The sequence below is a fragment of the Lissotriton helveticus genome, chromosome 2_2 (assembly GCF_964261635.1).
Source record: "Lissotriton helveticus chromosome 2_2, aLisHel1.1, whole genome shotgun sequence".
Classification (NCBI taxonomy): domain Eukaryota; kingdom Metazoa; phylum Chordata; class Amphibia; order Caudata; family Salamandridae; genus Lissotriton; species Lissotriton helveticus.
This window is the reverse complement of record NC_136060.1, coordinates 307,519,801-307,545,467: the sequence shown is the minus strand read 5'-3', so window position 1 is coordinate 307,545,467 and position 25,667 is coordinate 307,519,801. Positions and strand designations below refer to the sequence as shown.

General features: G+C 44.0%; 1 protein-coding gene across 2 annotated transcripts in view; it reads left to right on the top strand.

Annotated features, from left to right (window-relative positions):
- LOC144821811 (uncharacterized) overlaps nt 1–25,667 on the top strand; it is a 221,755-nt gene that overhangs the window by 63,307 nt on the left and 132,781 nt on the right. The window contains exon 4 of one of the 2 annotated variants that reach the window (XM_078678987.1): nt 3,050–5,503. The exons of the other annotated variant lie outside the window; for it this stretch is intronic. Coding sequence (XP_078535113.1) covers nt 3,050–3,061 — 12 coding nt within the window. The 3' untranslated portion in view covers nt 3,062–5,503. Of the gene's footprint in view, nt 1–3,049; nt 5,504–25,667 lie in introns of those variants that run through there. 2 annotated transcript variants of the gene reach the window in all.

Sequence of the window (25,667 nt, the reverse complement as noted above, 5' to 3'; positions counted from 1 at the left end):
GTAGAACTGCTATTAACAATCTGCCGGTTTAAAGTAGTGTTAGCCTTCCCCCCTCTTTTGGGCTTTGTTTTAGTCTTAAGCTTCGTCTTCTGGTCACCAGAGTTTTCGTTGTGTTTTCAGATAAATCAATGACCTCTTCTTCTGTTTCCATTTCGTATTCCTCGTGGGACCCTTGATCCCTAGTGCCCTCATCCGCCAACCCTGAAGGATTAATAGTCTCTTCATTTGAGTGTTGTGTACCATTTGTAACTGCGGAGTCCGACCCTGGGTCACAAATGGAAAGCGATGTTTGTATAGGGTCTGATGTCTCACCCTCCACAGAGACCCTGGTATCTACGGTTAGGGTTATCTCGTCGGTTAAGATTTTTTTTGATGTCTCTAGGTCGCAAGCCATTGCTAAGTCATTTGGGTCCCCATTGATGTTTACACCTTCGAGTGAGATTGCTGCAGTCGCTGGGCTGACAGGAACAGATACACAATCGATCTCCTCGATATCCGCACCTTCATCGCCTATCTGACCTCCCACTAGGACCCCTGGCTTAGCCTTCTGTTTAGCATTGCTTCTAGTAGTCTTTTTAGACACAAAGTTAGTAACAGTCACCATTGGGAGGGGCATAGATGGCTTACCGGGAGCTGCTCCGTCTGTGTGTTTGTCTGTGTTCTTTACCACCGATACAGCAGCAGATGAAATTTCTTTGATGGTGCCCGGCACAGTCTTTTCAGTGAATTTCAAAGGTTTTTTGAATGTTAATTTTATATTTTAATATTTATAAAACCTATATTTTTTCTATTTTTTTGTAATATTTTGGAACTCTATTATCCTTTTTTTAACTTTAAAAAGTATGTAATGTTTTATATCTTCCAAAAAAACTATGTATATCTTTTTTTTTGTTGAGAAAACTGGAGTCCCGTACCGGTAGTGTACCAGGTTCCATCAGCACGCGATTCCTATCCGCCATATTACTAAACTCGTAAATGATGCACATTTCATATCCGACGGGTTTGTGGCACTGTGTCCCGCATAACATCATATACGTATAATGTTGTGCCAGCTGCTACTTTGGTATGCAATGGGTACGCAGTACCAAGCCGCGCTTTACATACTGTACGTATGGGGTAGCACCAGCTGCGCGTTGCGTATGCGATGAGTGCAGGCTGCCAGGCCCTGTGTTACGTCATAGACGTCTGGTGTCGCACCGGGTACGCCATTCCCTCATTTTTATTTATGCTTCAAAACTATAACTAAATTAGTTTAAAGTGTATATGAGATCAAGCGATAATCTAAAATATTTTAAACATTTATATATTTCTAACTGTAATAAACGTATATTATGGTAAATATATTTACTCAAAATCGCGTCTGGTGCGGCCTCCTTGCGCTCGGTGCGCGATTGCCATGTGACTTTAAAAAAAAGCATTTGATTGGTTCATAACATTTCCCATTGTAACAGTTGGAGGACCCCACCCATTTTAGTCATTCTCTCTACAGCGTTTGATGAGAGACATCTCTTCTGATTAGAGAGCTTTTTAAAAATGTTTTTTGCGCTGTTCACATATCTTATACTGCACACAACATGCAACAATCATCTTGATCAATATTCATGGTCTGTACAGTAGCCTTCCACATGTGATGGCCATGCATCTGAAACGTTATATCAAAAAACAAATGTGTGTTACACGATGCCCCTTGGGTGTGTGTGTACATTATTGTGCTTCCTTTTGGCCTGGGTGTTGGTGGCTCGAAGGGGTATCCTCACCCACGGGCAGAGTGCACATCCTAGATCACATGTAATAAACAATAAAGAGTAATGTGTCGATTTGTGTTGCAGTATGCTCTGTTGTCATGCTCACCAGTATAGTAGTGTGTCATATGTGATACTTTCAGATTCACGTTTGACATGTTTTGCTTGACTGTAATGAGCGTTATTACTGTGTATGACGTAGCCTCACTGCTGATCCTCCCTCCATCTGAGCACATTCACATGTGTGCGCTTTGCGATAGCAACACTTTCAATAATACGGCACACCATTGACATGCGTGTCTGCGCATATCCACAAGCTTGATAACGACATGTGATGTTGGCCATTCAATGTTTTCAGATAGCATCTCATCAGCGATAGTTGCCGCCCTCCCAGTACATGCTACATTAACGTAAATTGCGGATTGTGCGACGTCAAAACCGCAACAGGGACACACACATAAGTACACTTCCTGGCCATACAGGAACTGAACAACGCCCAGGTCCCCTGAATAATTATTCACACCCCTACGCTGGCCTGGCGTACGCAAGCCCAACCCACTTTGCATATGTAGAAATAGGATAACAATGACGCCACAGTTCTTCCACATTGCCTAAGGTGATATGGCCGCATCCACCTCACATATCACAATGAGCAATAAAAAAAAGGGATCCATGAGGTGTACACCATCCTCGCAATCAAAACTCGATTTGAATTGTGAACCCTGCTTGCTGTCGTGTTTGGACACACAACAATGACAGCAGGTGAGCAGTGGGGCCTGGGTGCACAGGGGCTGCAATTGATCGTGGTGCTGTGGGAGGGGTGGGGTGCATTAGCCTGGGTGCGCTGGTGCGAACAAGCGATGTTGCTGTGTGTAATGATGTGATCTCTGCCATCATTTAGTCACATCTCTGTCTCATTTGAAGGACCTGCTGGACAGTACTGTAGGCCTGAGCCAGCGGGCAGCGCTGCCCTACAGACACGTGGCGTTGGCTTTTGGGGTACTGTAGGGAGCTGATTACTAAGTGTACATGCACACATGCTTGCGCCACTGCATTACACGCGCACATTCTGCTTCTAGCATGCGCTCTGTGCCTTTGTAAGTGAACGTTGGCATAACATATTATTATTTAACCTTGTGTATTCTTGTACACCCCAACTTTTCTTTGAACCATGATTACCGCTAACAGTTGGTAGATCGTACTTCAAGAAGGAAGGGTGCACTCAACTGGTGTTCTCTATTAATCTTGAAATATACCTTCATTTACCTCAAGACGTTTCCAGCATTATATTATTTTTCCCTTTTCAGACACTGAGTTAGTTGCACCAAAATGGTCGGAGCAGGTGCTCAGCCTGTGATGATGCCCAGGGCATTCGGACGCCTTCCATCATGGTATTAAGACACTGTCCCCGATCAGAGACCTGCTGTGCCACCCTGAGAGAGGCACCCCAGAGTCGGAGCTCACACCGGCATGACGTTGGACACACCAGTGGTGGCAGGTGAGCAGTGAAGCCTCGGTGCGCAGCAGCTGCAATTGAGCACAGTCCGGGGGAAGGGGCTGGGGTGCAGCAGCCTGGGTGCACAGTTGCAGGCAAGCGATGTTGCCATATATAATAATGTAATCTCTGTCCTCATTCATACCTCTGTTTAATTTTAAGGACTTGCTGGACTGCACTCTTTCTTGCAGACCCCAGCGTCCCAGACACTCGAGTGACCGGAGGTGAACAGTGAGGACTGGGTGCAGTAGGCCTAAGCTCTGTCTCCTCCTCCCTCTGTTCTTTTGACTCTCCCTCCCCTTTTCCCTTCCACCCACTCACTCTCTGTCCCATTCTCACTTTCTTCCTTTCATTCTGAGTACCTTTCTTTTTCTCTTGGACATGGCACACATACTTAGGTTTCTTTGTTGTCTTGCAGGTTTTGTGCGCTGCTTCTGGAGGAGTCCCACACGCTTATTTCATGTTATACAGTTGTATCTTCAAATAAAGTTGTGTTTCCATTTATTTGTGTTGTAAATTAGTGAGTGTAGGGGGCTTCTTTTTCTGACAACACTTGTCTGTAGTTTATTGTGAAAATCGGCCGTTGATAGGAGATTATGAGGGAAAACATTTGTAATTTTGCGGTGCACCTACCAAATATAAACCAACAGACTATTACATAAATGAAGCCTGGGTAATTCTACAACTTCAAGGGTTTTATGAGTGTATCACTTTATAACACCATGAGTGCTGCCCATGTGATTACAGAACCAATAAGGCACTGCCTAGGGCCACTGAGGCTTCAGGGACTGACGAGGCCCACCCTGCATATTTAAGTAAAGCCCCGGAGAGTAGCGCTCCCCGGACTTGAGTTGGCCTCGAAGCCCCCCCGAACAATTAGTAAACAATACCCGGGGAGGTGGCGATCCCCGAGGCTGTGAAACGTCTCTGTGCCCTCCCACGCCTAATTTACATGTGAGATTAAGGTCCCTAGTGCTGCAGAGACCCTGCAATATAATATTAGGATTGTCCCCAGAACATTACCCACCAGGGGGCTCATTTGAATGAATGGGTGAGACCCTGCTTCTTTCTTTTTTTCTCAATTTTTACCATCCGGATCCGCTTTATTGAAGCGATACAAGGGTTTCCTCCTCTCGCTTCAACGAGGCGAACAAGGATTTGCTATCACAGGGTGGAAGCCATGCTCCCGCCCTGTAATGGCAAACATAAATGTCCCACGGATGCACACCCGGGACATTGTATGAGCTGCGCCTGGGAGGTGGTGCTCCATAGGGCCATGATGCATTGGTTACTGCATAACTACAGAATTAGTATAAACGCATACTAACACTACTTGCACATGTCTAGTACAGTGACCAGAGTATAGTGAAGAGGCAGAGGAAGCCCCAAATCAAAAAATATAAATCCTACCAGAGGTCGGATGACAGTTCGATGAGCCGACGACCCTGGGATGAGTAGAAACAGCTTCAAGAAGAAAACGGGTCTTCTGCAGAACGCAAAGAAGCTCAAAATATTGGTGAGTGCTGCCTTCTTTTTACCTTCTCTCGCTCATCGCCAGACAGACAGCAGTGGATTCGATAAGTAGGTTTATTGTAGGAAAAGGAGACAGCTTAAACAGCCACCAACAGGAACAGACAGCTAGGCAACTGTCTTCTCCAGCACCGTGTACAAACTCCCCAAGATTTCCCTCATGACAGCCCTACATTCTAACATTGCATACTTACATTCTATTAGCATTACATACTAACATTCTACTATGACTTACATTGGAATACTACACAGAGCACATGACTTTACAGCAATGAGCTCACGGTTTAATCCCCCAGTCTTCAGACCAGTGGGGGTGAGTAGTTCACTTCCCACTCCCTATATAGTATAAACGCATACTAACACTACTTACACAGGTATACTACAGCGGTTAGTATGCTACAGAGCCCATCACTTTACAGCAATCAGCTCAGTTTGATCCCCGATTCTTCTTACCGGAAGGCATGAATACTTCCCTTCCCACTTCCGGTGTAGTATAAACGCAAGGTAGGGGTCAGTAGTTTGCTTCCCACTCCCTGTATGGTACAAATGCCAACTAACACTACTTGCAGAGGTATGCTACAAAGACCAGAGCACATCACTTTACAGCAATGAGCTCCCGGTTTAGGCTCTCGGTTTCATACCCGAGTGTAGCAGCATCTCATCTCAGCATTATGTCACTCTGAGCAACACCGCACTTTCAGACCGGTAGGAGTGAGTACTTCGCTTCACACTCCCCTACAGAGGTTACAGTGCTCCCATCCTCCTGTTTCTTACTCTTTTTGCCCTTTTTTCCCCTTACTCATTTCAGCGGAATCACAAATTGACTACCAACACTTCCTAGTTGCAACAGCTCGCAGCCAATGAGCAGCAAGCTTGTGATGCCTCAGCCAATCAGATGGCAGAATTCCCAAATATCGATATCTGTAAATTTCAATATTTCTCCAAAACTACTGAACTGATTTACACCAAATAAACAAAAGCATGCTTTCTAGACCAAGACCCTTCTCCCTGCCAAATATGGGGTAATTCCATTCACCCATTCGACCTGTAGCCTTGTCTAAAGTTTCCTATGAAAATTGCATGGAAAAAATACATTTTGGGACCCCCTTTTTTCTTGGCCCCCCTTGACAAATCACCGATAAACTTTCATTATAGGAGCTGATATGAACAAAGGATAAGTTTGGAAAATTTCATGAAGATTCATCAAACGACGTCAAAGTTATAAGCAAAACAAAAAATGTTCTTCCTATGGAAACTTGGTCCTAACTATAACTACCTACTGGCAACCGCCAGTAGGTAATCTATATATATATATATATATATATATATATGCAGGCTCCGCCAAAGTGATATTTTATTTGAACGATGTAGTTCTTTCTCAGCATTGTTCCGTGATGTTAAGTAATGCTGTTGGTGGCACTTAAAATAGATTTGAGTCCGCTGCAATGTCATTTGCCACAAATGCTGTGCAGTTTCCCTCGCCAGGCCTCTTTTACAACGGGTCTGAACCACAGGCAACAGTAGATCAAAGTTGTCCGTGAATTTGCATAATTCACGACATATGGTCGGCGGGTCTCACCGTTAAGAGACGGTTCAGCGTCTGTATAATTTCACGCTCCAAGTTCCTTCTAAAACAGACTTTTCGAACTCCAGGCGGGTGCCTCGTTAGTGAGGAAGGGACTCACTTATAAATGCAGGCTCCGACATATGCAAAGTACAGCACACACAGGCACTCGGGGAAAGTTTAAAACCACCTTTATTCGCAGACATGTTTCAGCAATCAGCTGTCTTCAGTGCGCTCAGGTGTAGGTATCTCATGCACAGCGCTCTGGTTTTTAAATAGAAGGGAATCTCTCCTGATTCGTCAGTTCTCCGTGTGTGGCAATTGAAGCAGGACACCGCCAAAGTGATATTTTATTAGAACGATGTAGTTCTTTCTCAGCATTGTTCCGTGATGTTAAGTAATGCTGTTGGTGGTGTTTAAAATAGATTTGAGTCCGCTGCAATGTCATTTGCCACAAACGCTGTGCAGTTTCCCTCGCCAGGCATCTTTTACAACGGGTCTGAACCACAGGCAACAGTAGATCAAAGTTGTCCTTGAATTGGGGGCGCTAGGGGGCGCACGAGCTAATGGCCGCACTTTAGTGAGGCTCTGGCTGCCTGGTCAGCTCTATCCTGATTTTATCCTGATTGCCTGCAGATTTTCGCCTGAAACTCTCAGCGAGTGTGAGCCTCCCTATCCTGCGGCTCCAGTCCAAATTTGGGGATGATCCGACGCTCGGCGCTGAACTTAGCCGACCGAGGACTCTGGCCGGGACGCACTGCTGAGGAGGGGCGGTGCGAGAGCCTGCGCGCCGTGCCACGCGAGGTCGGGGCTTGCCACGAGGCAGGTAGGCCTCAGGAACGGAGTGACCTGCCCAGGGGGTGCGGGACCTGCCGGAGATCGGAGGATAGCGGCGGCGGTGAGTCTTCCCCCTCCTCTGGCCGCAACAACGTGTGGTGGTGCTGGACGGCGGACCTGAGTCAGGCTGGGAGTGCGGGTGGCGCCGTGAACTGCCGCCTGAGCCGAGAGGTGCTTGACCGGGCCCCCGGCCTTTTACTGCGGATTGCCGGCGGTCCCCCTGATCCTTCTGTGGGCTCGATGCTTCTAGGGACTGGGGGTCGAGGAGCATCAGGAGACCACTGGGGAACACGGGCTGTGGTCGAACTGCGAGAGTTGCTGCCCGGTGGTGGCGCGCTGGGCCTTCCCTCCCCCAACCCCCCAACCGCCCCCCAGGGCTTCTTGAGTACAAACCTTGCTCACTCCTCTCCAGCGCGTCGCCGCCCGCCATCCACTCAATGTGGCCAGCTGGGGCTTCAGTCCTCCTCGAGAGCAATATCGGCTGGCCCTGGTCACGGGCGCTGGGACATATCGTGGTGAGGGAGTCGCTCTGTCGCTGCTGACCTGCTCCTCACGCAGAAGGCGCTGCCAGCGGGGCAAACACAGCACAGGGGGGCGCGATTGCACAAAGGATTGTCGAGGGGCAGTGAGCGCCACACTGATCGCCTCTCGCTGGGCACCTCAGGCCCCTACAGGCGGAGCACAATGGGGAAGAACAACAATAAGCAGCCTAAGCTCTCTTTTGAGCCTGCGCTCCCCAGGAAACAGCTGCGTGGCACGACTGGTGCTGGCGGGACCCACAAACCATCGGGCGCTGAGCCCTCCTCCATGTCCATGGCCCCTGAGATGCGAGTAATGCTGGAAGAGATGAGGCAGGGCTTCGCCACTGTCCTCCAGGATGGATGGGGTCGTACAGAAGCTGGAGGTCCATGAAGAACGCCTGACGGAAGCAGAGAGACGTATTTCTGCCTCGGAGGATTCATCGGCATCACACGATGCGCGCCTCTCCAGAATGGACAACATACTGCGTGTGATAGCGGCAAAGAATGAGGAGTTGGAGGCGAGGAGTAGGCGCAATAACATTCGCGTCACGGGTGTGCCGGAGTCCACCAACACTGGTCGCATGGAGGACTATGTAGAGAAAATCCTAGTTGCTGCAGTGGGCAGGGAGGCCTTCTCTGGTCAATTTATCGTCGAGAGAGCGCACCGCTCTCTGGGTCCAGTGCCCAAGCCAGGGGCGCAGCCGCGGCCTATTATCGCCCGCTTGCTCAACTACCGCGACCGCGACGCGGCACTACGGGCGGCTCGGATGAATCAAAACTTGTCTTGCGATGGTGTGCCCTTTTCAGTGTACCCGGACTTTACGCCTCTGGTGCAGGAACAGCGGAAGAAGTTTTTGGTTGTGAAGAAAAAGTTAAGAGACATGCAGGTGGATTACGCACTCCTATACCCGGCACGACTTAGGGTGACCCATCAGGGCAAACAATATTTTTTCACAAATCCGCAGCAGGTGGAGGACTACATCAAGAAACTCCGAGCTACTAGAAGGGACAGACGAAACGCGGAAAATGGAGATGCGGACGGAGACCCAAAGGAGCGAGCTGAAGGCTGAGATTGCCTTTTTGGTGCTGGTTGGTTGACCTCCCGTTGTTGTACTGGCATTCGGTTTGACCCCTGTGGCCTGTCTTAGCCTTGGTTGTCCTGAACTGGGTTGAGGAACTGGATTACAGTATCATCACTGTGTGGACTGGCTGTGGAATGGCGGACAGGTCGTACACTGTACTCCAGGGTTGGGATTGGTATTGGAATGTCCAGGATGGTGGCAATATTGGAGGAGGTGTGAGCAGCGGCGGATGCATGGACGGCTCACTTGACTTAACTGGCGTCTTCTCCAACTGGGGAGGTTGCCGCGAGAGATGTTGGTATGATAGACGGGCCCTGACCTGCAGGGGTAATGTATACCAGGCACCACCCCCCCTTCTCTGACTGTTCCCGTATGCCTTGTGTGGGGCGGGAGGGGATTGTCGGGGTGTATTGGTGTGTTCCTCTGATGCCCCCAGAAGGGGATTCCCCACACAGTTCTGCTATGGTTCTTGAGTACGGGGTTCGGGTTGGAGGGAGGGAATATGGTACTGACAAGTTTGGGTTGTTTCAGTGGGAGGGGGGAGGACTTGGTGCGTGGGGGTTGGGATGCTGCACGTGGGGGGTGGAGGGGTGTATGACTGTTGGGGTATGCGTTGTTAAGCCTAGAGGCAGTTTTGCGGGAGATGTTCATGGCATGTATGCAGAGATCGGTGTCAGAGTGTGCGTAAGCATTAGTGGATGGAAGTTGCGAGAGACTTGTAATTGGTACGTTCCGAATGAGGGCTGGAGCACTGGCCATGGGCTTTTTTCAGGAATACGATGATGAGCATGGGTGATGTCGCCTTGAGTCACGTCTCAATAATGTCCTGGAATGTTCGAGGCCTTAATGACCCCAGGAAATGCAGAAATGTACTTGCATATTTGGATAGACATCATGTGCAGATAGCGATGCTTCAGGAAACCCACCTAAACCCACGTAGTACCCCTACGTTTGCAAGTAGATGGGCAACTGTGAGGGAGTTTTCCTCGTATTCCACTTTCTCGAGGGGTACGGTTATTCTGATCCATAAAGCGCTGCACTTCCAAAAGTTGGGTGCGAGGGTGGACACTGAGGGGAGGTATGTGATCCTTTGGGGCAGGTTGGGCACTGATGTGATCATGCTTGTAAATTGTTATGCACCCAATATTGACACACCCGGTTTCTTCCTAACATTGTGGGGTCATGTATTGGAGATCGAAGCTACACACATAATTTGGGGGGGGGACTTCAACCTGTCTCTGAATCCCGGGGCAGATAGGTCAGATGGTAGTGGACAGTACAACACGAAAGCTCGGGACACTCTTCAAGGTATACTGACGGAGGCAGGCCTGTTAGATAGCTGGAGGCACACACACCCAGCGTCTAGGGAAGGCACGCATTTCACGACGCACGCACGCTCATGGGCGAGGATTGACTACTGCTTTGTCTCGCGAGGGCTGGCTGGGGATGTCGTGCAGGTGAAACATCTACCTCGTACTTACTCGGACCACTGCCCTGTACTGGCTGTGTTGGAAATGCCTGGCTATGCCAGAGTGCGTCCGCCGTGGCGGCTCTTCCCCTCTGCCCTACTTGACCCTGTCTTTAAACATGAACTTGGTGAGGAAATAGAAGCATTCTTCCCTAGAAATAAGGGGTCAGTCGATAAGGTGGAAACGATTTGGGAAGCCTTTAAAGTGACCGTAAGAGGCGTCACGATTTCTAAGAGCTGTGGTATACTCAGGGACATAGTGCGCACGTTGACTAAACTTGAATTAGAGCTTAAAGCGCTAGAGGCAGAGATGGTCGGAAATCCTTGCCCTGACCTGGCGGAGGAATTCAGAGCCAAACTCTCGTCCTTTGAGGAGGAAGCTGCCAGAGAGGTGAAGTTCCGAGGCAAGTACTGGACGGCTAGGCGCTATTGTGAGGGGGACCGGCCGGGAAAGGTACTCGCGGCGCTCACGAGACACCAGCGTCATGCCACCCACATATTAGAAATCACTGATAGCGAAGGCGGGTCCTATCAGGATACTAAGAGAATCCAGGACACCTTCCTGCAGCACTACAAACGGTTGTATTCCACACAGCAGGAAGGCGATGTGGAGTTCGGGAACTTCCTAGATGACATAGCGCTATGCTGGCTGAGTGACAGCGACAGGGCATTCCTGGGATGTCCTTTCGAACTGGATGAGATCAGGGAAGGGATCATGTCCCTCAGCAATGGCAAGGCTGCAGGGCTGGACGGCCTTCCGGCCGAATTCTACAAGTGCTACATAGACATCATGGCACCGGTGCTGAAGGAAGTCTTCGAAGAGTCGCTTGAGGTGGGGATACTGCCGGGCTCAATGAGGGAGGTGGCGATAACCTCACTTCTGAAACCAGGGAAGAATCCGGTTGATACCGACGCATATAGACCCATCTCGCTGCTAAATTGCGACGTAAAAATACTTGCTAAAGTGCTGGCGACTAGGCTGTCCCTGCTCATGAATACCCTGGTGCTACCAGACCAATCTGGATTTGTCCCAGGGCAAGCCACATCGCATAACCTTCGTACACTGTTCTCCCTTATACCCACCATAGCGCCTGAGCTACCAGTCGCTGCTGTGTTTCTGGACGCCACCAAAGCGTTAGTTTCGGTGGAGTGGGGCTATCTCATGGCTATATTGGGCAGAATGGGGTTCCCTCAGATATTCATTGCCTGGGTGAAACTACTCTACACTTCTCCAGTCGCCAGGGTCATCATTAATGGGGTGCTCTCTGCCCAAATGCCGGTCACGAGAGGGACCAGACAGGGCTGCCCCTTGTCGCCCCTGCTTTTTGCCTTGGCAATTGAACCACTGGCATGCAGGATCCCGCAATTGCATAAGGCCAGCGCCTTTAACTGTAACCAACGGCAGATTGGGATTTCCCTTTATGCAGATGATGTTACACTGTATGTGCGGCACCCACAACAACACCTTAACCCACTTCTGAGAGAATTTATAGTGTTTGGCGGCATATCCGGAGTGCACATTAATTGGCAGAAGTCGCAGTTCTTCCCCCTCACGGCCTCAGTTGCCCAGTTTCCATTAGACTACCCCTTAGAGTGGTGTAGCTCTACCTGAGATACTTGGGCATTGTGATCTCGCTCAATAAAGAGGACACGATTCGGCTGAATTATGGAGTGGCTATCTCGCAATTGACTGACAATGTGACCCGCTGGTTGGCCCTCCCGCTTTCGATGGCAGGCAGAGCCTCCCTGATAAAAATAGTCGTCCTTCCGCGTTTCCTATACCTATTCCAGAACATTCCCTACTATCCGGGAACCTATTTTTTTAAGAGGCTCCGAACTGAGCTGCTTCGCCTCTTCTGGGGCGGCAAACAACCGCGCCTTAGCTGGACTGTTCTGACACAGCCATATGACAGGGGCGGATTCGATGTACCTGATCTAGAAGTGTATTACCTCAGTGCTCAGGCGCAGCACACCTATCACTGGGTTAGCCCCGCCCCCTTTATGCTGCAGGTTGCTGCCGAGGATTGGATAGTGCATCCACTCCCGCTCAGGGGCATGCTTATGGGACTTATAGGTGATGTCGAGACGCCTGCTACCACTGTTACGTGCACTATTGACTCTTGGAGGAGAGTGACTAAACTGCTTGGAGCGCCCATGCTCTATTCACCGGCAATGCACCTTGCGTACCACCCGAAGCTATCGCTATTACTGGAAAATGGGTTTCGGTCCAGGTGCAAACGCATTCACCTTACTACATGGGGTGACTTGTTCCAGGATGGGTTGTTCCGTACCAAAGATCAGATGTTTCGGACTGGTTCCCCGACACCGATGGAGGTGTTTTATTATATTAGACTTCGTCAGGGTATGCGGGACATACTCCCTAGCTTCCCAGAGGAGCCGGGGACAGTTCTGCCTTTGCATGTGTTGCTGGTGTCGGATGGCAGGCACTTGGTGTCAAAACTGTATGCTGCCATCCGTGGGCAGCGTCCACCGGCTCTGTCTAAAGCAAGGGTTGACTGGAGCTCTGAACTAAATGTCGAACTCACTGACGAGCAGTGGAAGTATTGCTGCTCGGTCACGGCTAACATATCCTCCAGCTGTCGATTGAAAATCATTCATTACAAGTTTGTACAGAGATATTATTACACACCAGTCAGGAAGCTACGTTTTCACCTCTCAGAGGACGACAGGTGCGCACGATGCCGTGCGGAAGGCGCGGGTTTCCTTCATTTGGCCTGGGAGTGTGGAGCGTTACAAGCATACTGGGCACAGGTACATGCTACGCTCCAAGTCATGATTGCTGGCCCTCTTCCTCTGGACCCGGTGGTGATGTTACTGGGGTATACCAAGGATGTACCCAAGGCAGACCGTAGGTTTGTTGATATCGCGTTGCTGCTGGCTAAGAGGAGGATCGCTTGCAGGTGGGGGAGAGGCAGGGCACCAAAGTTTAAGGAATGGCTGGACGACCTCACGTACTGCCAAGACCAACATGGCATCTATGCGGAATTACTACCCGCCCGCTGTAGACCCAGTGACTTTTGGTCCCCTTTACAGGTTTACCGGATGTCCCAGGCGACTCACAGTGACTCCTCTGGGGATGAAGGTCTGTTGGCTGGCCCCTGAGCGAGTGGATGTTGTGCTGTACACTCCCCATACTACATATCGCACGATGGGTGGGAACTCAGCCCCCCCTGCTTGGACAGGGGTGGCAGGCTTAATGTTGGAGTGGTGCTGAGGACTCTGGGATAATTGCAAGTCATGTGCTGCTGTTTACAGAATACACCTTTCTGACCCTCCAGATATCCTACAACAGTGGGTCAGCAGGGGGTAGGCATACACATTGAATCCTGTGACTGCGCATCGGTAGAGATGGCATTTGCATGGTTGATCACTGTGGACCGCTTTGTGACGCATTGTACTCCCATTGCCTATACACTGAACGCTTACTGGGGTGACGTGTGCGACCACCTTACATTGACACACATATGGCACACTACTATACACGGCGACGTTACTAGCTGACTGGTAGGGGCTGAGACAGCCGTGGGTCGGGGGATTTCGAGGCACCTCCCCTCCTTGATTGGCACCATACCTGTATGCGAGAGTACTGAGGGCTCACCACTCCTTAGGACCATGAATGTGTAGGAGGTGTGCTCTAACTCGGGTATCCTCACACTGCAGTTCACTGGGGAATATATTGGTGGCCAGCCTAAATGTGATGTACCAGCCCATGTAAAATTAATGCTTCTCTAATGAATGTACCATAAGTATCCTGCTTTATTGGATTGTTGATGCTGTAACTGTCATGTATCTCTGTTGACCGCAACTAATAAAGGTTTAAAAAAAAAAAAGTTGTCCTTGAATTTGCATAATTCACGACATATGGTCGGCGGGTCTCACCGCTAAGAGACGGTTCAGCGTCTGTATAATTTCACGCTCCAAGTTCCTTCTAAAACAGACTTTTCGAACTCCAGGCAGGTGCCTCGTTAGAGAGAAAGGGACTCACTTATAAATGCAGGCTCCGACGTATGCAAAGTACAGCACACACAGGCACTCGGGGAAAGTTTAAAACCACCTTTATTCGCAGACGCGTTTCAGCAATCAGCTTTCTTCAGTGCGCTCAGGTGTAGGTATCGCGCAACGTAAGCGCCGCCGGGCGGGCACCGGGGTGCGTAGCGTAAGCGCGTCGGGTCATGTGACCTGAAAATAACACTTTTCATTGGTTCTGAACAGTTTTGGTTTCCAAATGATGAAAACCCAGGTCATGTGACCTGAAAATAACACTTTTCATTGGTTCAGAACAGTTTTGTTTTCCAAATGATGAAACCCCCCACCTTTTTTCCTCATTCTCACTTTGTTCTTTGAGTGAGGAAGACCTGCTTCTATTGATAGAGAAATGGCTACAGTAGCAGCAGCAGCTGGAGCATCGGCACCACCACCACCACCACCACCACCAGCACAAGGACCACCACAACATCACATTGGTGGTGAACAAGAAGAGGAGGAGGAGGAGGAAGAGGATGAGAGAAGGCAGTTCCTGCCTGAAGACAATCCCCCATATAAACCAAAGGAGCACTTTATATGGGAGTTTTTTAAATTCCCTAGGGGTGCAAAGAAGGTAAATGCTGCAAAGGTGACCTGTGTCATCTGTGGCGCTGTACTATCCAGGGGGAACCCTGCCAAAAAATATTCATTTGGGAATCACACAATGATTCGCCACATGCAACGATTGCACCCCAATAACTATTCTGCAGCAGAGGTGAGAGAACTGTCCAGAAACCTTCCACAATCGTCTTCCAGACCCTCAACAAGCTAAGAACTCACTCCATCGGGTCCAGAGGCAAGGGAGATGGTCCCAAACATACAAACCAAGTTTGGTAGATACAAAATCGTTTGTATACTTTGTGGAAAAATGATTACTTATGATGAGCAAAGTATTAATCTCATCAACCTTGCTGGTGACAACCACAAGTGTTCAAAGAAGCCTTCATTTTTTCCTGGTTTTTTTTGCTCCAGTTGAGCCGTTTACAATTCCCTGTTTTTTGTTTGTCCCCATAAAAAATACAAAAAATATACAATTTTCATAAAAGCCAAAAAAAGTAAAAAATTTACAAAAAACAATAAAAAAAATATAAAACAACAAAAAGAATTAAAAAACTGTTCTTTTTAGAACTACCTCTAATTTATAAAAAAAAGCTACATTTTTAAAAAACTCTGTAATTCTTTTTTCTCCAGGGTACGCGTACCGGTACATGCACCGGTACGCGTACCGGGGCACGTACCAAAAAATAAATAAAGGAGTAAGCATGAGGGAAGGACACAGAGAGAGTGATGTTAAGAGAAAGAGAGGTAGAGGGAGCAACACAGAGGGACTGTTTATTACATAGTAAAACAGAGAGAAGGTGTAATAGGGTGTAACTAAGAAAAGGAAAATGAATAAGGGAGCGAAAGAAGGGAAGAGAGAGGAAGAAGACTAAAGCAGAGGTGCTGGGAGAATGTGAGTGGGTGTTGAAAGTAAAAGGAAGGACAGTAAAGGATGGGGAATGAGGGGTAGTGACGGAACCGGAGTAAAGGAACAACGGTGAGGGAGGGTGAGAAAAGAGCAGTGAGTGTAAATAAAGAGGGGTGAAAGAGGGTGGATAAAATTGAATAAGGCTAAGACATAGGGAGTGACAGAGAGAAAGGACAGAGAGAGTAAAGGAAGGAGTGACTGAAAGGGTCTGAGTGAAGCAGCAAAGAAAGGTAAGTGAGGGAGTGTGGGTGAGTTGTAGGGAGTGAGCATGACGAAAGAGTATTGACAGAGTGAGGGGACAGAGACAGCGACGGTAAGAGAGACAGAGTGAGGGAACGGAAGTGAGGAACTGTGAGGACAGACGGACTGAGAGAAGGAGTGAGAGGAGTGAAGTAAAAGAGTAAGGGAATGAGTGAGGGAGCGAAGGAAGGGAACAGAACATAAGGGAAGTAAAGCAAGGGGGACTAAAAGAAGTTGAATGTGGTAGGAGAGTAAGGGAAAGAGGAGTAAACATGGAGGATAAGAATAAGTGAGGGAAGCAGAGTAAGGAAACAGGAGTGAGGTAGGGTGAGAAAATAGTAGTGAGGTTAAAGCAAAGGGTGATGACAAACTACATTTTTTTAGTCACACTTACCATATAATTAATGTAACTTTAATTACATTTTTTTACTACACTTTGTATCTGTGAAAGAGAGAAGAAAAAATAAGTTATAATTAGTAAAATATATATTTTAAAATAAAAGATACAAATGAAGAGGTTAAAAATCATAACAGTGTATTAAGAAATAAAGTACGAGTGAAAGACACAGAAAGGAAAATAAAGTAATGTAGAAGGACAAAAAGAGGGTAAAAGAAATAGAAGGAGAGCAAATTACTAAGAGTAAGGCATATAGATTCACTGACAGAGAGGAAGAGAAGAAGAGAGAAATGAACTGAAGGTAAGAAAGATACTAAAAGAATGTGAGTTAGCAAAACTAAATCAGGAAACAGGAGTAAGTAAAAAAAGAATGACTGAGAGGGAAAGGAGTCTGATTGAGGATGCATTTAGAAGAATGAGGAATGGAAGATAACTGAGAGTAAGTGAAGGAGAGTCATAGAGTGAAGGGATGAAGGGAGAGAGGATAATATAGAAGGATTGAGGGAAAAGGAGTGAGGAAGTTAGTAGACAGAGAGACTAAGGGAAGGACTGAGTGAAGTGGGGTACAATGAGTGAGGAAAGGAAAATGAGTAAGGGAGCAAAAGAAGGAAAGAGAGGAGAAGAGGACTAAAGCAGTGGTACTGAGAGAAAGTGATTCGGTGATGAAAGTAAAGAGAAGGACATTGAAAGATAGGAAATGAAGGGTAGTAAAGGAACCGGACTAAAAGAAATGGGGTGAAGAACGATGGGAGAGGAGCAGTGAAGTTGTTGTAAGAGAAATGATAGAAGGTAGATAAACACAAGTGAACATAACACAAGGAGAGTGAGGGACTGAGGACATAGAGGTAGTGAACGGAAAATAGAGAGAAGAGGTCAAAAGAAAGGAGCAAACAAAGATAAGAGAGGGAGAGTGGGTGAGCTATAGTGACAGAGTGCGACAATACTGGTGAGTGAGTAAAGAGTATTTACTATTAGAGCAAAGGAGGAAAAGACGGAAAAGGGAAGTAAAGCAGAGAGACTGAAAGCTGAAAAGTGGTGCAAGGGAGATAGGGGATGCAGATAGTTGAAATGGAAATGAGGGGTTGTGAAAGAAGTGGAGTAAACGAATGGGTGTGAAACAGAGTGAGAGAAAGGCAGTGTGAGTGAGTAGAGAGCTGAAAGAGAGAGGAAAAAGGAAAGTGAGTGTGAGACAATGGGAATACAATATAAATTACACCATACAAACTATAGAATAATTTGTACAACATGTTAGATAGTTTATTTTTGCTGTTCTCAGAACATATTGAATTTCACTAAAAACAGTGAGTTCAAACTATTCATCATATGACGGCGGGAAAAAAAACCACAATCAAAAAGATTGTGTTTAAAAAAAACATATAAACTTACAAATCACATATGTACACTAATCTTTGATTCACTTACTTTTCCTTTAGGCCAAATAGTACATCATGAAGGTCCTTTTCGTTGGAAGGTACTCTGCTGTTCTCTAAAAATTCCATTTCATCGACTTTCTAGAAGAAAAGCTCCAAGAACATCTGAAATATGTTTCAATGTTTTCATATACTCCTTGTGTTCAGTCATGACTCTTTGCTCATTCCTTCACCTTTCCTTAAGGCCAAATAGTGTCAGATGTATCAGTATATTTTCAAATTACTTAAAACAAACTCTAAAATTACCGTTTTCCCGACGTTCTGAAAGAAAGGCTCAAACAACATTTTCACAATATATAAATATTCATAATTCCATCTCTGGCTCTCTCATGTTGAACATTTCCTATAATACTGATATCACTTACTATGCGATCCACTTACTGTACCTTTATGAGAACTATAATTTTTATATTATCTTCATCACTTTTACTCACAATATAATTTTAAACAGCAGACTAACTTTTATTAACTGCTCCCGTCTTCATAGGCCAATTACCTTTACTTAAATTTTGGTTGTAAAAACACTAGGTATGAATTTTTTAAGTCAAAAGGCAAACGTTGTTTGAAAGTCAAATGAGTATCATTACAGTTAGTCCAACCTTTTCCACATTTTAAATAGCATGTGTAATGCCCTGATGTTGTTGAAGGACCGTCATGATAAATAATAACTACAGTTGCAAAAGTTCTTCCTGAAATTGATAACTGAGAAGCCACGAAATTTTTAATAGAAGTTGTCAATTAAGTTCCATCAGGTCTACATCGTTGGAACATTAAAATGACATACTGACCATCATTTTGTATAAATAATGTGGACAGCATTGCAGACTTACATTGGGTACACACCATATTGTGATCAGCTGCTTTAACTAGATTATTAAAAGGCACTGATTTGCAGTCTGGTAAAGTCAAATATATAAATCTTTTGGTGTCTATTGTAGTACTACTTGATAAACTACAGTTGTCGCAGTCATGCTGTCATTGATAACAAAGGCTAAAAAGATTTTTTATATCTACACCTTCATCTTCCAATACATCAAACATATACATTAAAAATTCCTGGCAATCCTGCTGAATATTCTGTGAAAATTGATTTTGACCAAAACATATGTCTAAAAGATTTCGAATTTCTGAAACACTTTCTATTTTTGCTCTATCACTGCTACATTTCTCAAACACAGAATTCAATAAACAGCAGAATGTTTGTTCCCGATTTTCAACAATCTGTTCTTGTAAATTTTGAAGAAAAAAAACAACATTAACCACTACATTAGCATAGCAGTTGACACCAGAACTGTTTTCAAACTGAAATCCAACAACATCTTCAACAGAATCCTTTTTCTTTCTGCTTACAATTACAGTTTCATCTACTTTTTGTCTTTTTGCTACTACCTCACTGCAATTATTCTCATTTCTTCTTTTTCGGCCTACTACACGTTTTTCAAACAGAGGATATTGAGGCAAATGTGGAGCATACTCTCTTCTTAACCTATTGTATTCTATAACACAATCTAGATCTGCACAAATCTGTGTTTCATCACACTCAATCAAGTACAATCCTGATAAAGTTCTGACTCGTGATAATGCCACATATGCCATACCCCCTTTAAACACAGAACTTCCAATGTTCACCAAAGCACTATCTACACTTAAACCTTGAGATTTATGAATTGTCACCGCATATGCCAAACAAACAGGAAACTGTTTTCGGCGAACATATAAGTCTTTCACAAGCAAAAATCTAGCTGAACAACGACAAATTTGTTCTATTTCGTCAATGCCATCAAATTTAATTTTTAAAACTTCAATTCCATCTCTATTTTTGTAATTCACCAAATCAACAACATGACCCATTGCTCCATTTACCAGACCTCTTTCAACATTTAAATTCCTTCTCAAAATGATACGACAATTTAAACACACATTCAGAGTCTTTTCAAAACCAGCAGTTTTAGATATACTCTTCTCTAATGAATCCAATTTTGATTTAGAATTTTCTGACAAAATAATTGTTGCTCCCATATGCTCTATTTTATTTAGCTTCCAGTTTCACAATCTCTTCATTTTCTAACTTTAACATTTTGTTGTTGAAGATGGAACATTCTTGCAGAGTTGGCATCAAACATATCCCAGATTTGTTCTCAGTAATTTTCTTAAAAATATTCTCTGGAAGAATGTTTTCATTTGGATTCAAATTTGAAATTAATCGTGCATGTAATGCTTCTTTCCCATGCTCACTTACTTTTCCGATTCTTACATCTTGTAGAATATTTTTATAATCTTCATCCTTTGCCTGTCGCATATTTCGAAGCAGTTCTGCATATTTGAAATTTAACCATATATTAACGTTTCCAATGCTTCCTAGGCACTTCCTGGTATCATCATGCGTGAGCATTTTAAACACTGGTTGTCCTTTCACTGGAGTCAACTGCAGTAGATCTCCAAAAACAATAATGTGTTTTCCTCCGAATAAGACATCATAGTCTGTTCTAAGAATTTCTTGCATTCTCAAATGCACAAAAGCAAGCATTAGATTTGAGACCATGCTTACTTCACCAATGATAAGAAGTTTCATTTTCTTCAGGACTCTGGAAACTTCAGAACAAGCATCTTCAGATAGCTTGTGGTATTGTAATTTGTTATCATGCTTAACTGGTAGCATCAGTAAACGATGTAAAGTAATCCCTTTAATGTTATGTGCTGCAATCCCAGTTGGAGCGGTAACAACACAAGACAGCGGTGATTCAGTCCTTTTCTGCAGATAAGTTGCAATTGCTTTAATCAGAAAACTTTTTCCAGTTCCCGCTTCTCCACTCACGTACAGTCGGACAGGCTTAAATGATGTACATGAGCACTCTTTTTTCTCATGACTGAATCCATGTTCAACCTGTTCTGTGACTTCGTCATATATCTGTTTCTGCTCAAGGTTTAGTTGTTTCACCAAATCTTCTAAGTTAACTACATCATCTTGAGCTTGTTCCATAGCTCTTTCCACCTCATCCATGGCAGTGGCAGCTTCATTTTGGATAATTGGTCCTCCTAGTGGATCCTGACTCAATGAAGCAGAACTCTGACTGTCTTGAGAACGGTCTCTAGCAATCTCTACAGCAATTGTGGCTTCTTGCTCTATTTCTTCGTTCAACATTGGAAGATAATTTGGAAAATCGGGACATTCTATGGTATCCTTGGTTGCATTAAAAGAATCTTCGTAACAGAGAAAATCTCCAAGTAGTTCCTCTTCTGTACTCCATGGCTTAAAGAGTTGCAAAAGAGCTAAATAGTAAAATTCCCTTTTCTCTGGATTTTCGCAACTCAATTTTCGATGATTAATCAAATGGCCTTTTCTCTGCTTCACTAGACATCCTTCACACCCAATGATAGCATATATTCCATTATTGATATCTTCTCTGATGGTCCTCTTATAAATATAGTTTTGCAGAACTTCATACAAACAACTGTTCTCAAGATGACTACTTCTATTTGGATAGTATGTATCCAACATGTTTGTCTTCAAAATATCTGTACTGTTTGATTCTTTCTCCGCCAAATACTTAATTTCTTGTACAGATTTCAAAACTCGGTTTCGTGTTGCAGCAAGACCTAGACTCACCCAAATAATTGTTCTAGACTTGGCGTAGAGACTTGCTGATGATAACCGATCAGAACATTCATATGCTCCAATTTCTAGATGCGACAACATCTTCAAACTGAAACTGTATAATTTTTTACTTATACTCTTTTCATGTGAAATGTCCTCCCACATTTCCTTCAGTTCTGTCTTTTCTTTTTTTGTGATGTAAGACGTCACATATCGAGCCACAGCAATAGAGTTGTCAGCAACGAACTGAATATCCATGTTAGCATTCCACATGGACAAAATCACTGGGTTGTAGTCGTTGATGTACTTGGACTCTTCGTTTCTTTTTAAATTGTATGTATTTTTTGGTGATTTCCTCGTCACAGTATGTCGCAGAGAAGACATCAAATTATTTACTCTTCCTTTAGAAATCACTGGTCGTGGAAACCCGAAACGACATTTTGTGTAGAACTTGTCCTTGTTTCTGAATTTTCGACGACAGTACTTTCCACAACGATGGGATTGAAAGCGTAAAACTTGTTGCCTTAAACTGTTTTCTTTGGTAGTTTTCGGAACAGCACATGTTGAATACTCTTCAATGAAACTCATCACTGTGTTATCCGAATCTGTTCCAAATTTGGGTGCATCTTTAATCCATAACAACATATGTATGTGAGGAGCACCTCTCGCTTGATACTCCTTTCTCCAAAAGAAATCTAAAACCTCTCCAAGGGGAGGATTTTTTTTGTTGGTAATGAAAGACATCATAGCTTCAAATCTATGATTGAAATATCTGCATACATTCACTGGATCCAAAGAACACAGTTCTCCAGGTGTTTTGAATTCTATATTTTGTATGTTTGCATTTGCCTCTCGTAGAAATTGAAGTAAGTCGTCCCATGCATACTCAGCACAGCTAAGAGTGAGGAACCATTTAGGAGTTCCTAAGTTTCTTAGCATACATTTCAATTCCCCATGACGATGGTACCAATACTCGTTTGTACCACGCTGACATGCCATGAGATTGATTAGATGAGATTCCAAAATATTGTCTTGCAGATTGACTTTCTCCATAAAGTCCCTCGCCGAAACATTTTGCAGATGTGCTCCACTTTTCAGTATATGGTTTACTGCATAAGAAAGCCCAGACAAGTCACTTTCATACAGTAGATGAAACAAATATAGGATGCATTGACGAAACCTTGGATCTTCAGCATATAATCTTAAAGTCCGGTATTCAGATGCAGGAATTTGAAGTGGTCGATCGTCATATCGTCCACCTCGACCTGTTGGAAATAGCTGTGGAAAACAACGAGCTTCCAAACTTTCTTCCCATACACTAATGGGACTTCCTTTTGCTGCTTTCATTTGAAACAAGTCAAATGCATTCCCCATTACTTCTTTGGAATGCAAAGGATGAACAGTATAATGTTCATATATTTCTTCACTTCTAGACACACCAACTTATTCAATTTGGCCGGCTGAACAATCACTGTCTTTTTCTGCAGCTGTTTCCTCTGCTCCAACACATACATCTTTGTAGTACTCATTGTTTTTGACCAAATACAACGTTGCCTTTTTGACTTTCCTAACATCCACTAAATCTTGCCAGATTTTCTTACTCTTTGTCGGAACCCCATTAACTAGAATAACCAGAGGTTCCTCTTCCACTTTCTCTACACCAATTGTATCAATATTTTTCTTGAAATCTAGAGTCAAATAAACAACTCTTCCCTTTAATCCTCTCTGTAAATCTGAAGGAGGCAATTTCCCTATCTTAGGCTCCATGCGAACAATAGCCTGAAAAGGATGGACACATTGAATCAAAATAGATTCATATGTATTTAAATCCATCAATTCAGGAGGAATGTCTACCAACTCAAGATTATTATGAACAGCTCTAGCAGGCATTCTGTTTTCATTTAATTTATTATAACAATATTTACAAATACGCTGATCAGAACTCAAATCAAAAGAATTCTCCACCATCAAAAAAGTTGCAAAATTCTTCCATTAACTATTATTTTCCATTTCACTTTCTGCATATAAATCAACTAACCTAGTCTGAATCTTATAATGAGTCCGTCGACAACACACACAAGTAAAATTAGGCCTTTCACTTGAATTCACCTTAAACTTGGTAATTTCCAGGTCAAACTTTTCTGTACTTGAAATCTGTACATTGTCTTCCACATTACCTTCTATTACTGTGTCAATTTCTACACTGTCCTCTTTTTCACCAAAATAACAAATCTCAATTTCTTCACAAATCTTCCCCACATCTAATTCAGTTCCATGCAAAAGAGCACTGTTTAATTGTTTAAGCTTAAGTGCTGGACTTTTTGCATAATTCAACCTTCTCACTAATTTCCTCATTTTGTTATGATGCACTGCTAACATCCTAAAATGATGAAAAACACTCTGACATACTTTTCTAGAAAGACAAGCCAGTGAATGCCCTTGCAAACCTGTGTTTTCTCTCACTCTGCAAGGATCTAAGTCTTGCAACATCTTCATTTTCTGTTTTAGACTTTTCTTACTATATGTATGTAAGAAATTACGAAGCAAATCGATTGAATCCTGTCTCACACTACAAATACTACTACACTTCCAAGTGTACACTTGACCCTTAGTACGTCTCCCTAAAACTTCATCAGTTAACACCTCTTCTGCATCTCTAGACACAAGTTTCTCTTTTTCAATCGGACAACCGTCTTTCACCTCATATGCTCGACCACTGGTGTCAACTGCATGCACCAAATCATTCTCCTGGAAGTAACTCTCCTCATTAAAAAATGGCTCACAACTTGAACTATGCATCCATTCTCCAGAAAAAACTTTACAAAAATTAGTCCGATTAATTACTCTTTTGCATCTACTTTTTGATTTGAAAACATCAATTGTCTTGTTAAGTGTCCTAATTCTATTGATTACTAAAATAAATAATTTTTTCTTAAGTTCAAAAGCCTGATCAACAATCTTCTCTACACGTTTCTTTTTCTTATAAAAAGCAGCTCTCTGTTTACCTTTTTTAATATTTTTTAACAAATTTAAAACCACCCTATTGCGAAACATTCGTTTACGAATGTCCCTAAATTGGTTTTGCCTTCTATTCCTATACATATTATTCTCTCCTCTCCAGTAGTAACATTTTTGGGGTGCCTCTCCTTCCTTTTCAAATTTGCTCTCTCCTTCTGTATATTCACATTCTCATCAACATTTTTTTTTTATCTACATATGTTCCGAAAGAAAGACTTAGTTGTCTTACCAGGAGCTTTTTTCCTGTTTTTTGAAGTATTTGTTGTAGACGAGTGCTTTAATTCCGTTGCTGTTTTTGATTTTTTCCGCTTGGCATCTTTTCTTCTCCTCTGCCTTGAGGGCATATTTCCTTACTATTGAAATCTTGATTTCAATCTGTGTTAAAGAAAAAAATAACACATTTTAGACCACTATTACCAAACAACAAAGCAATGACAATAAGCAAACGATATAAACACTAGTTTACAACATATCTAAGTTTATATCACAGCAACTATGTAACTAGGAGTAAGACAGAGAAAAAGAGCTAGAGGAACTAACACAAAAAGATAGAGAGAGTCAGACAAAGAAACAGGTAGAGGGAGTAAAACATAGAGAAGGAGTAAGACAGAAAGAGTGTATAATATGTTGTAAGACAGAAAAAGATGTAATAGGGAGAGGGAGTCAGTCAAAGAAAGGGACAAAGGGAGTAAGTCAGAAAAAGGATGTAACAGGTTGTAAGACAGAGAGAGGGTGTAAAACGATGTAAGACGGAGAGAGGGTGTTAGAAGATGAGAGAATGTAAAAGAGACTAAAACAGAGAGAGGCTGTAAAAGGTAGAGAGAGAGATTAAGTTTGAGAGAGGGTGTAAGAGGAAGTAAATCAGAGAGAGGATGTAACAAGGAGTAATGAGAGAGAGGGAATAAATCAGAGACATGGCGTAAGGGAAAGTAAGTCAAAGAGAAAGTGTAAGAGAGTGTAACACAGAGTCAGGATGTAAAAAGGAATGAGTCAGAGAGAGGGTGTTAGAAGGGGACTGATGGAAAAATAGAGTAAGTCAGGAAGAGAATATAAGAGAGACTTATACATTCTTGACAATACTTGGTAAAGAAACCTTGGTGCATAAAGGAATTGTATTTTATAAATGAGCGACGTTTCAGTAGTGTAATGAAATGCTTATACATATGACCTTTTCTCTGTTTTTTAAATGTTATTCTAAAAAAAGATTTCGGGCACATGAAATAGTTTTACATTATT